General features: G+C 44.3%; 1 protein-coding gene across 1 annotated transcript in view; it reads right to left on the reverse strand.

Moving 5' to 3' along the window:
• Window positions 1-7,330: 7,330 nt before the first annotated feature.
• BRINP1 (BMP/retinoic acid inducible neural specific 1) overlaps window positions 7,331-14,228 on the reverse strand; it is a 312,079-nt gene continuing 305,181 nt past the window's right edge. The window contains exon 8 of the mRNA XM_082263342.1: window positions 7,331-8,501. Coding sequence (XP_082119468.1) covers window positions 7,361-8,501 — 1,141 coding nt within the window. The 3' untranslated portion in view covers window positions 7,331-7,360. The remainder of the gene's footprint in view (window positions 8,502-14,228) is intronic.

Here is a 14,228-nt window from a genome sequence, read left to right on the forward strand (position 1 = left end):
CGGAGATTGTCACTATGCTGCCTTGCCCGGCACTGCACTGCCTATGCATGAACAAGTCCAGGCTGGGCATTGCACCTACTGTACACACCACAAGCAAAGATTGGCGTCCAAAGAATCTGCATATACTAAAACAGTAAATAAGTAAAGCTCTCCATCACTTTTGGGGGGCTCAAAGCTGCACCCTTCACCAAGCCTTGCTGTATTGGTTGTGGTGTGGAAAACTGACTCTAAACTGTTGGGAGGATGTCAAAGGGATAATTGCTAGAAGGCACTCTTCTCAGCAGCTGGTTGTAGCAATCTTCACATGTGGTGCTCCAATTTTACTGCAAGTTTCCAATGCAAAGTGCCCCCAGGATGGTGCATAAGAGCTGCCCACCCCATGCATTTATCAAGTGAATGCAACTAGACCTTATCCAAGGATCCAGTGCCATCTGCCTATCCTCTTATTCCTAAGGCTGGATTTGTACTCCATTGGAAGGCTTTATATGCTATGAGTGCGGACCTGCTATAGGAACGAATGGTCCAAGAGGTAGTGGTAGGGGGGCACTGGGCATGGATTTTTACAGCTTATCAAATTCTAAGTCATTGCTTGAGCCCAACTGGCCTGTATTCGATAGCTCACCACAAAGACGGGGACCCACCCAGGAGAAGACATTCATCTGAGTTGAGAAATCCAATTTTAATAGGTCAAAGAATGCTGTTGTTGGCTGTCAATCCCAGCTGCCATTGACAGCCTGAGTCAACACTGACAATCAGGAACCTATCAGATTTGATAGGTCTTGGGAGACAAAATCAACAGCCTGGTGACCTGACTTTTTTCAGCTGGAGCTAAGCCACACAGCTTGGTCACCTTCAGTCTGTTTAATGTCTTGTTCAACGGGTTACAACCAGCAGGACAAAAGACATCCAAAGTGTTTCAGGGGCCAAACAATGAAACAATGTCAGGATGGTAAATGGACTCAAAGTACTCCCAAGCACACTGATTTGTAGGCTGAGGAGCTGATAAACAACTGCCACTTCTACTGTGGGCACCAGCACTGACTAAGACTTGACTAGAAACTCGTTGACTGAAACTCATGGGATGTCTTTTGCACTGCTTGTTGTAACCAGTTGAAATATAAAGAATATGGACTCCCAAGAATTTTTCATTTGGCCTATTTATAGGAATAAATGGGACAAGCATTACACATGCACAGTAGGCATAGGACCCATCGGGGCATGAAAAAGCTACATAGCCCCAGGCAGGGCCACACAGTGAAGATCTGCAAGTTACACTGAAGGGGGTGGGTTACACTGAAGGGGGAGGGGAGAAGCTTTAATAATTATATTTTACTTGATATAAAAGGTAATTCCGTCAAAACAGGGTCTGTATTTAAACATATTTGATAAAATACAGTTCTAGCTATTTAAGGGTTGGGCATTCTGCTACAATAAGATCTGTTTGGGGGTTAAATATAACTAATAAGATAAAACATATTTGATTTTAAAAAGAACATGGACCTAAAATGAGAAGGTTTCAAATATATATCTTCTGTCATATAAGTGCTGGGTTTTTTTTTTTTTTTTTTGGCATAATAGTATAGCAAAATGTCTTGCTGTAGCTCAGAGGGCAAATTTGCTTTGACAAGAAAAGAAGAAATGCGTTTTAACAGTATACCTGAGCCCTGACTTTTTAGACATGTTTAACAAGCCTGAAAATGGGCTTTAAAATAAGTTATCCCTGATCTCTGTAACTGCTTGTACGTTGATGTGCTCCATTCTCAAAGATCCAAACAAAGACTTGCTTTAAAATAAGCTTCCCCTGACCTCTGAGAATGAATTACTTCACAGTACACACAACTACAAAGATCCAAACAAAGACTTGCTTTACAATAAGCTGTCTCTCACCTTTGTAGCTGCTTGTACTGTGAAAAAAATCATTTTCAAAGATCCAAACAAAGACTCGCTTTACAATAAGCTGTCTCTCACCTTTGAAAATGAATTATTACATAGTACAAGCAGCTACAAAGATCCAAACAAAGACACACTTTAAAATAAGCTCTCTCTGACCTCCTGTAGCTGCTTGTACTGTGAAGAAATTCATTTGCAACAATCCAAACAAAGACTTAAAAAATAAGCTCCACTGGACCTCTGTAGCTACTTGTACTGTGAAATAATTCATTCTCAAGGATCCAAACAAAGACTCACTTTAAAATAAGCTCTCCCTAACCTCGGTAGCTACTAGTACTGTGAAGTAATTCTCAAAAAGCCAAACAAAGACTCGGTTTAAAAAAAAAGCTCTTCCTGACCTCTGTAGCTAATTGTACTGTGGAGTAATTCCACTTCAAACAGCCAAAGACTTGCTTTAAAAATAAAAAAGCTCTCCCTGACCTCTGTAGCGAAGAAGTAATTCTCAAAGTTCCAAACAAAGACTAACTTTAAGCTTTAAAAATAACTAACTAACTTTAAAATAAGCGCTCATTGACCTCTATAGCTGCTTGTACTATGAAGTAATTAATTCTCAAAGTTCCAAAGACTTGCTTTAAAACAATCTCTCTCTGACCTCCTGAAGCTGCTTGTACTGTGAAGTAATTCATTCTCAAAGATCCAAACAAGGACTCTAATGCAACAGGGGGCTCAAACTTTTGCAGCAATTTTGAAGCAAGGACTCTTGGCTGCAGTGTGTGTGCAGCCTTGAGTGGCTGCATGTCTCTGTTTAAATTGGCGGTCAGAGGGCAGTAGAACAGTGGCTCAACCACCTGTTTCTACAGCTCTCCAACTGCCCCCTAAACAAGGACTTTTTCTTGCATCCATGCCAAATAAATAAGACCCCATGTTGCATTCGGAGGGCAGTACACCCTCCAAATGCAACCAATTCAAGTTGATGGAGCTGCGGCACGACCACCTAGGAATCCGTTCCATGCACATGGTTGTGGTGAGGTGGATCATCCTTTTAAGGGTTAAAACCGGTGATGAGGCGGAAACCTATTGGCTCCCAGCCACGCGTCCACGAGGATCACTTTTCGGAGAGGCGGCAGGGGTTGCCGCACATTTGGGCAACGTAACAGCTTAGACTTAACTTGTTGTGTGCTTTACATTATATGGTAGGCAGTTGGCCAAGGTCCTGGTGTAATAGAAGGTAATAGAAATAGAGCTATTGATCTCCTCCTCCTGTTTTTTAAGCTCTTGAGCTATTGGGCTCTTCAAACCACTTTTGTTGTGAACCTTGAAGATGAATTTATCCACAATGCCTATATCTACAGAGGTGAATGAGGGCTTGTTTTAAATTACATACACTACTTATGGCCCATGAAGGACATGAAACATGTCACGAAGATGCAACAAATTGCTTGGGATAATGGGGCCATGTGTTACCAAGAAAGTGATGTGCTGACACCAAATCTTGTTATCACTTAGAGTTTTTATTATACGGTGAAAAATCTCTGCATTATTTTGTATCTCACTTCATGTTAAAGTGGACCTTGCAGCAAAAAAAAAAAAAAAAACAAAGTCCACTTACTACATCGGGATCCCCTCACCAGTAATAATTACTTAAAGAAAAGCTTGAGGTCACCATCCAAGTGTGATGTCACCCCCCTTCCAGCGAGATCCCAGGGAATGCTGAGTACCCCAGATTTTCCAAATGATGCTCTAGAGCAGCAGTCTTCCAATCTGCGGCCTGGGGGCCATATGTGGCCCTTTGCATGCTTTTTTTCAGCCCTGTTCTTCCCACTGTCAGAAGAAGAAGAGCAGAAACTGACCATGGACATTTGTCGAAGGGGGTATAAAGATGGAAAGTATAAGTTGATCATAGTACTGGATGGAGGGAAGAAGGGAAAGAACAGTTGGTCATGGGATATTGAAAGGAAATGCAGGGACTTGTTTAGAAAAAAGTGAGGGGGATAAAACATGAATCTACCGACGGCCACCAATGGAGCACCATTCCCCCTACTGACACCATCAATGGGACACTATTCTTCTCATTGATCTCACCAATGGGGCACTATTCTTCTCATTGATATCACCAATGGGGCACTGTTCGTCTCATTGAGATCACCAATGGGGCATTGTTCTTCTCATTGAGATCACCAATGGGGCACTATTCTTCTCATTGATATCACCAATGGGGCACTGTTCGTCTCATTGAGATCACCAATGGGGCACTATTCTTCTCATTGATATCACCAATGGGGCACTGTTCTTCTCATTGAGATCACCAATGGGGCACTATTCTTCTCATTGATATCACCAATGGGCACTGTTCTTCTCATTGATATCACCAATGGGGCACTGTTCTTCTCATTGAGATCATCAATGGGGCACTGTTCTTCTCATTGATCTCACCAATGGAGCACTATTCTTCTCATTGAGATCCCCAATGGGGCACTATTCTTCTCATTGATATCACCAATCAATGGGGCACTATTCTTCTCATTGAGATCACCAATGGGGCACTATTCTTCCCATTGAAACCAATGATGTCAGGGAATTTTCTACTCAAACTGGCCAAGTCCAGCCCCCTAAATCCTGAAGGACAGTACACTGACCCTTTGCTTAGAAAGTCTGGAGACCCCAGCTCCAGAGCATCTTCATGCTAGCATGTCCTGGGATCTCAATGGAAGGATTGGGACATGACTCTCTCCAAGGAGTTGTAAAGAGAAGTTAAATAGATTTACTTTTTACCTTTTTCTATGGTAATTTATTATGGAGTGTTCCTGCTGTATTAAGAGGACCTTGATTTTTAATACTAGAATTGGAGGAGAGGACATGTTGCCAGAAAGTGCATCTAGGAATGCCTTAATATAAATATGTACTAATATATAAAGTGCAAATTCTATGGACAGTACATGTTGTAAGTATGTATTTTCTTGAGACAAATGCTGTCTGTGTGGAAGCAGCGGCCTCTCTGCAGTAGTCAGGCACACCCCCTGGGAGTCAGAGCTAGAAATCTCCAATCCGCCTCCAATCAGCAGGGGGCAAATATTTTTCTGAGTGAAGAGCTCACTCACAGGTGGTGGAGGCTGCCAGGGCTGCTGGGACAGTGACCAATGCTGTCTCTATGTGGAGGCAGCGGCCTCTCTGCAGTAGTCAAGCACCCCCCTGTGAGTTACAGCTAGAAATCTCCAATCAGCCTCCAGTCAGCAGGGGGCATACCTTTTTCTGAGTGGAGAGATCAAGCTCTGACTCACAGGGGTGGAGGCTGCCAGGGCCTACCGGACAGGGTCCACCCACCCGAAAGTGACTGAGGACATAGATTTGTCAGTCCCCTTTCTTTACAGCCTCAGCTGCACAGATAAATGAATAGGAAGCACTCTGCGGCTTTCTACTCATTCACAAACTGAAGCATAGTAGGCACAGTTTACTATGCTTTAGTGATGAATTGACACAGGAGTGATTTGTACTGATCACTCTCTGTGTTTTAGGAAAGGAAGGGGCCAGTAAATGACATCCCCCTTTGTGCCGGCAGGAGAGGAGGAAGCAGCGGCCTCTCTGCAGTAGTCAGGCACACCCCTTGTGAGACAAAGCTAAAAATCTCCAATCAGCAGGGGGCATACATTTTTTATGAGTGAAGAGCTCAAGCTCTGACTCATGGGGGTGGAGGCTGCCAGGGCTTCTGGGACAGCCTACCTGACAGGGTCCGCCCACCCGAAAGTGACTGAGGACATAAATTTGTCAGTCCCTTTCTCTACAGCCTCAGCTGCACAGATGAATGAATAGGAAACGCTCTGAGGCCTCCTGCTCATTCACAAACTTAAGCATCCTAAACACAGTTTACTACGCTTCAGTGATGAATAGACACAGGAGTGATTGATACCGATCACTCACTGTGTTTATTAAGGAAAGGAAGGGGCCTGTAGATGACATCCCCCTGTGTGCTGGTGGGAGAGGAGGGAAGTAGGCAGCACTGCGGGAGGGAGGGGCACATGGGGGGCCCGGACGGTAGATAGAAGGGGCGCATGTGCTAGAACCAATCCCCCTGCAGTGCAGCCCGAGGGAGGGAGAGGAGGAGAAGCTGGCAATGCTGCAGTGGGAGACAGAAGAGGATCGGTCAGGGGCAGACTGGCAACTTTTGGCCCAGGGGGCAAGTACAAACCAGAGGCCCATGTTGCAGCGACTCGGCATCCTTCCCATTCTCCCTCTAACCACCGTCCTCCTGACCCCCCATTTCAAGCTAAAGCCCTGCTCCAGATACTCTCTACTTACTGGCTGAATCCGGGTTCCCGACCTGGCCAGTAGGGGGTGGTTGGGGGGAGCTGGAACAGCTTTGTCGGGGTTAGCCGGGGAAGAAGGGTCTCCAGTGGGTCATGGTACTGGCCTCTGCTCAGACACAGTTTACACCATCCATGCTGGGGGGGGGGGGGGGCTGAACTCAGTCTCTGCCACCAACCTACTGAGTGCGGGATGAAGACAAGGACAAAGGCAGAGGAATCCTTTAGGCATGTCTGTGGCAGAAGCAGTGCAGCCTTTTTACGGGGCATCAGAGCGGCCCAGGGGGGCAATTGCCCCCCTGCCCCCTGGCCCAGTCCTCCCCTGGAATCGGTGTACGCAATAAGACAGTACGCCGGCCCTCCTGGTCAGCAGGTGCCTGGGCCCCCCTTTTGAACTGATAGGGCCCAGGCCCAGTACAGGAGGGTCGGCTGTACTGCCTTTATCAGTGTGCTTCCACACAATTAAACTGTAAAAGACTGTGATCAGAGATCAGTTGGGCTTCAAATATTCCCAGCCGGGGGGAAAGAAAAATCCTAATAAAATAAATAAAGAGAGAAGCAGCAGTTTAGGCTATTATTTGACGATGAATATTGTATGTGTAATGTATTTTTTTCTGGCATAGTTCACATTTAACTGTACATATAACACTTAAAACTGTAGACTTTCAGTTAAAAGACCATAACACTCAATTAACAAGGGAGCTGCATATCTTAATGTAAATGAGAAGCAATATAATAGGACTGACCTGTAGGCATTTTTACGAGTGGGGGGGGAGGGGAGGTTAGAAAAACTCAGTAAATTCATTTTAAGGATGTCCTGCTATTTATAACACCTAAAAATGTTATTTTTTTGAAGGGTTTTATATTCCAAATACCCTTACTGGTTATTGTCTATGATTACTGGTCCCCCACCTTCCCCCCCAAAATAATAAAAAAATACATAAAAGGAAGTATGTAAATATACTCCATTTTATACTTTGCAGCATAATCATAATCAGGTCATAAGGTAGATTTCTAAAATAATTATAAGTCCACCTAGATCCCTCAGAGCTCCAAGCTCTGAATTTTTTCCATGATCTTACTCCGAGGAAGGCATAAGTCCATCTAGATCCCTCAAAGCTCCAAGCTCTGAATTTTTTCCATGATCTTACTCCGAGGAAGGCATGGGAAGGTTAACAAAGTTTGACTGTCATGTGATCCGGTTGCTTCAGTATCTCAGTATTGTACAAGTCTAGGGCATGGTTGACTCGTATGATTTCGCTATTGGTCAACTTCAATCGGTGCTTCAGCATACAGGAGAAGAGGTCTAGCTGCGGCTTTCCCGGTGCCGTCGGCGGAGCTAGGCGGTTGATGCGCTCCCGGATGTCCAACATAAGCAACATGACGGATGAGGAGGAATAAAACTGACCTACTTGGGAGTAGGACTGGTTGACTTGCTGGACTGCGCTACGTAGGAGATCCGGGTTGAACCGTAAGCTGTACCCGTACAACTGGATCTCCGATATTTTCACGTAGAACTGTCGTTTTGTAGGATCTGACAGGTCAACCGGACCTTGGCCTGTGTCGTTGCGCAGAAGAGTAGGTAGACGCGTACGGCTGCGTAGGTAAATATGTACAGTTTCGAAAAACGTTTTCCAGCGATTGCCTAGCAGGAGAGTCCAGTTATAACACTGGCTGTTTTGAAGCCGTGTCTTCTCCCACCTTGGGTAGCCATGTTCCCCAAACGGCATGCTCCATCCTTCCGAGTGGCTCCCGCTAAAGGGGTTGACATACACAAAGAAGCTGGGATCCAAGGTCGTGTTCCGAGCCTGGCATATACGCATTGACATCCCGATCACCATGTGGATGAATTCAACCCTATTTTTGTTACTTTTGAGGGTGAGCGACATTCTTTTCCTCCAACGCGGATCAAAGTAGGTGTCTAACCGGATTTCGTTGCTAATGAACGTAGTGTGCACATGGAGACGGGAGTCCATTTTTTGCAGGAGATAGCGGAGCTCCTGATCCTGGAAGTCCAACTCGGTCTCCAGGCTCATGAACTGCTCGCTGCGTTCCGAATCCACGTTTTGCGCCTCGCAGCGGCCGCGGTATAATTTGTATCCTTTGTTACAGGAGCCACAGAGCGAGATGTTGGCCATGCTGCACATTGCACAGCTTTGGTTGCCTCCAATTATGCATGGGATTGGTCGTTGACAAAGCATGCTGCCACCGTGGCACACGCAATTCCGTTGGCTCTCCAGGAACGTGCCCCAGAACCCATTCTCGTTGCAGTAAAGAAGTGATTGTACTCGAGCCAGCCATTGTTGAATTGTTCTGAAATGAAAAAATTAAGTGTATATTACTGAACCTCTCGGAATGTTTAAACATAGAATTTCAACAGATTTAACGTGAGTAAATATTATGCTTGAATGCGTCAGAATCCTCAGAATAAAATGGTGAGCCTAAATAACCTTTTCAACAAACATACCGGTATGAAGTTTAGAACAAGCAATAAGAAATTATTCTTTAAATTATGTGAAGTGGATGAACAGAAATATTAGGGCTTGGCTTTGTGGACCACATTAATGTGACCAAAAGTTCACAATCAAATGATGGCAAGAAACTGTATAGCAGTGGTCCCTAAACTGAGGCCCACTGGCCAGATGTGGCTCTTTTCTTGCCTTTATCCGGCCCTTAGGGCACTATTCCTTCCACTGACATCATAGATGGGGCACTATTCCTCCCACTGATAGTGGAAGGAATAGTGCCCCATCATTGGTATCAGTGGGAGGAATAGTGCCCCATCTATGATGTCAGTGGAAGAAATGGTGCCCCATCATTGGTATTAGTGGAAGGAATTGTGCCCCATCATTGGTAATGCCAATAATGGGGCACTATTCCTTCCACTGACACCAATAATGGGGATTATTCTCTCCACTAATACCAATGATGGGGCACTATTCCTTCCACTGACACCAATGATGGGACACTATTCCTCCCACTGACACCAATGTTGGGGCACTATTCCTCCCACTGATACCAATGATGGAGCACTATTCCTCCCACTGATACTAATGATGGGGCACTATTCCCCCCACTGATACCAATGATGGGACACTATTCCTCCCATTGACACCAATGATGGAGCATTATTCCTCCCATTGACACCAATGATGGAGCATTATTCCTCCCATTGACACCAATGATGGGACACTATTCCTCCCACTGATACCAATGATGGAGCACTATTCCCCCCACTGATACCAATGATGGGACACTATTCCTCCCACTGATACCAATGATGGGGCACTATTCCTCCCACTGATACCAATGATGGAGCACTATTCCTCCCACTGATACTAATGATGGAGCACTATTCCTCCCACTGACACCAATGATGGAGCACTATTCCTCCCACTGATACCAATGATGGGACACTATTCCTCCCACTGATACCAATGGTGGGGCACTATTCCTCCCACTGATACTAATGGTGGGGCACTATTCCTCCCACTGATACCAATGATGGGGCACTATTCCTCCCACTGATACTAATGATAGGGGAACTATTCCTCCCACTGATACCAATTAGGGGGAACTATTCCTCTGACTGACACCAATGATGGGGCACTATTCCTCCCACCGACATCAATGATAGGGCACTAGTACCCCCACTAATACCAATGATGGGTATTATCAATAATGGAGAACTATTTTCCCCACTGACATGAACAATGGAAAATTATTCTTCTTACTAATACCAATGAAGAGGCACTGCTCTTCCTTTTACTGCCCCCAGGCATTATGAAATATTTTTACCCCTGCTGACCAGCAAGTCTGAGGCATTTTCTACTCCCACTGGCCACAATCCAGCCCCTCTAGAGTCAAAGGACAGTAAACTGGCCATTTGCTTAGAAAGTTTGGAGACCCCTACTGTATAGCATTGTGGTGAAGTAAATTCAAACCAAAACATTTTATGGAGCATGGTTGGTCACTTAAAGTGGACCTTCACTTAAAAAAGCACCGCTCATCCCCTTCTTCCATCTCCCCCTATAAAATTTGGTGTGTTTTTTTTTTTTTTTTGGGGTGCTCACAGGCGGCTTTGATTCTTTCTATTCCTTGAGTCTGCCTTTATCTACTCATTTCTCCTCTATAGCAGCTGAATGAAACCTCTCATCCATTCTTCTTCTCCCCTTGGACACCCTAATACCCTGGCCTCAACACACTATAGAGCTTTACTGAAGTGTATACGTTCTTATAATATCAGTCATACCCCACCAATTTCTGACCATTGCCTTGTTTGTTCTCTTTTTTCCTACCACCCCTCCATCTTTTCCTGAATTTTGGAATACCTTTCCCTTTAATATCTTGTTACCATGATGTATTGCCAACTACAACGTTCAACATTGATTCTGTAAATTGCACAAGAGATTGATTGTTTTTCGATATCTCACTCTTTCAGGGGTGATATCAATTCATTCCTTCATGGGACTCCTTTTTTCACAAGAAGGATTACTGTTTGTTGGGACTATTGATTTCATTAGTTATGAACTTTTTTGTTGCATTTTATTATCACTGGATTATCACAACTTGGACCACTCTAGACACCAGTTGGACCACTCTAGGCATTGGTTGGGGTGGTTTACCTTATAACTTTGTGGTATTGGGTAGTGATATTTCTTAGCCAATAGTTAATATTTCATTTTTTCTTTTGTTTCATGCAGGTTTCCATTTTTAGCGTTGCACTATTGTAAATTTATGGGCTTATGTTGATGGCATTGTGGCGGCCACCCAGGTAGGAACACGGGTCTTGCCGCCAGAGATGTCCGTTTCCCCCTAGTAGCGAGTTATGCTGTAGTAACTCTGATCTCTGTAGCAAAAACAAGTAGACTTTCCAAATAGCGATAATCCAAAGCAGGTATAGTAGTAATATAGCAGGCATAGTAGTAATATAGCAGGCATAGTAGTAATATAGCAGGCATAGTAGTAATATAGCAGGTATAGCTTCCCTCACAGACATTAGTCGAGACTGAATGCTGGGGGTCAACTCGTTTATTGGAGGCCACAATTGGCCTTTTATGCAACAGCCCCTGCAAGAGGTTTTCGACTCAAAATTATGGGGTTATCCCCCCCCCCCCCCATGTTTCTCTCTGTACCTGAGAGAGGACTATTTGAAAGTTAAACATCTAAATTCAATTATCTCTCAGGTACAGAACATGTACAATTGTTATACACCCAAAAATACACACAACATAATCAGGTACCTCGTCAAGTCCTATATCCTCAGCCTGGATCTGAGCGCCCAATATATCCAAAAAGCGCTCAGATCCCACGAACGCAGCCGAAACGCCACCGGGGTAAACTTCTGACCGACCGCACACGAGGCTCCTGCCCAGAATAGTTCCATGAAATCGAGATGATCGGTCGGTCTTTTCGGGGGTAGAAAACCACACACAATACCAAACGTGGATATTAGCCCATATGCTGAGTATGTGCCCCTCATTCGGGAGTAAGCTCCCACCGACCAGTGTCCCTTTCAGATGAATATACCCGAACGCAGGCGGAGATGGAGGTTCAGTGGTGTTCGGGAGGTCGAGTGTCCGTTTTTTAGTTCCATACACTCAACGACCAAACACCGCTGCCTGCGTCCGCGGCTCGAGATGGCCACCACCACACGTTCGTACATACGAATGGTGACCACCCAGCTGACCACTCAAAATGCTGCTGTCACAAGTGTTAATGAGGTGTAGATAGGGGTGATGGAGGATAACAAGCAGCATACAGGTGGTCTGGTAGTTTGTGGTTTTGTTCGGTGTTTGAGCAAAACAAGAAGAAAATTTTAGGCGAACACGGTATACCGAACGAACCGGAAGAATGGAAAAGAGTTTAATATTCCAGGGACAGGGTGTTCTGTCACAGGCATCATTTTGAGATGTTTCTGAGATCCTTCAGAATTCATTGACGTGTGTGTTTGACCTGTAGTTGGCCCTAATCAAGCGGGGGTTTTACCAGTTGACACCGGCTCTTAGTCGTAGGTTGGGTGCAGTATATACGGTCAGCAGGGTAACATTAGTTTTAGTAATGTGCTTCTTATGCATGCTGCCCTAGGGAACCAACCATCAACATTTAGATTCTGAATGATGGTAATGTGGTCACACTGTTTCTGATAATGACGATGTTGATTGCAGTGGTCAGAAGTTGCTAATGGAAGGGTTCAGGCTGGCTGAGTGACAGAAGGTGACTTTAAAAATGTCACGGAGAAGACTGGCATAGGTGACAATGAGAACCATAATAATTGCACGCACTGAAATCTGTCCCCGGTTATTATTTTAAGACTAGATTTAATAAGATACAAAATATTCTGCTATACAGCTCTGGTATATATATATATATATATATATATATATATATATATATATATATATATATATATATATATATATATATATATATATATATATATATATATATATAATATGTGTGTGTGCGTGTGTGCATCAGTGCCAGGGAGGTTTTTGTTTTGTATTGAAGTATACAGTTCATCATATGCAATTATGTCACATTTTACATTTGCATTTTGTTCTGGCTCAGCACGTCAGAATGTTCATTCCTTTAACCACTTTACCACTAGAGCATTTTGCTGTCTTACGTCTGGGCCACTTTTTGTGATTCGGCGCTGTGCGACTTTAACTGACAATTGCGCGATCGTGCGACACCGTATCCAAACGAAATTTACGTCCTTTTTTTCCCACAAACAGAGCTTTCTTTTGGTGGTATTTGATCACCTGTGCGATTTTTACTTTTTGCGCTATAAACAAAAAAAGAGCGTTTATTTTGAGAAAATAACAATATTTTTCACATTTTTTTATATGAAATTCCCCCCAAAAAAGATGTAAAAACCAATTTTTTTTTACATTTTTGGCCAATTTGTTTTCTGCTACCTATGTTTGGTAAAAAAAATCGCAATAAGCGTATTTTGATTGGTTTGCGCAAAAGTTATTGCGTTTACTAACAAAGGGAAAGATTTTTGTCATTTTTTTTTTTTTAACGCGTAATGGCGGCGATCTGCGATTTTTTTTTTTTGCGGGACTGCGACATTGCGGCGGACAGATCGGACCCTTGACTGACATTTTTGACACTTTTGGGGGTACCAGTGACATTGCTGCAGTAATCAGTGCTATACATATGCACTGTTACTGTAAAAATGACACTGGCAGGGAAGGGGTTAACTTTATTGGAGAGGGAGGGGTTAATGTATGCCTGGTGCTTACTGACGTGTGGGGGGGGAGGTGACTGAGTGAGTCATGGACAGATCGGATGTCCAGCTATGCTGAACAGTCCGATCTGTCACTCCCTGTCACTGAGGAGATCCGCCCGCTTGTGTTTACACAGGCGGGCGGATCTCCACACTAGATCCCCGACGATCGGGGCAGAGCAGCGGCGATCGCCGCTGCTCCTCCCCTGGCCCGACTCCCGCTGTGAATGAAAACAGCGGGAGCGCGCCTCCGGCGGCGCGCGAGCGCCGCCTACAGGGGAGGAGTCTGACGACGTAGGTCTACGTCGTCAGACGGGAACGAGCCACTTTGCCGCAGTACTATTACAGTACTTAGCGGTAAAGTGGTTAAGCTAAATCTCATCATAGGGAATATATATATATATATATATATATATATATATATATATATATATATATATATATATATGTGTGTGTGTGTGTATGTATATATATATATATATATATATATATTGTAAGGGGTTAGCTCGGTAGCGGGTGTGGATGACCCCTTGGGTGGGTTCGCTACACAGAGAGACAGCCGAGGAGTGGTTGAAAACAACGGTCTATGGTTTATCCTTCCAATTTGCTGGAAACAAGTGCAAGCATCCAAACAGCATAAATCAAATAAACCTAAAATAAACCCTGGCCCCTTGGGGCGTCTACCTTCACAACACAGGAACCTACCTATGGAGTCTGTCCCAACCTACTGCTGGGCAGACACTGCTGGTCATACAGCAGAAAACCAATAGTCTATTTGTTTTCTTTTCACACAGAAAAAGTCAACA

Source organism: Pelophylax lessonae, assembly GCF_965119305.1.
Source record: "Pelophylax lessonae genome assembly, chromosome: 7".
NCBI lineage: Eukaryota > Metazoa > Chordata > Amphibia > Anura > Ranidae > Pelophylax > Pelophylax lessonae.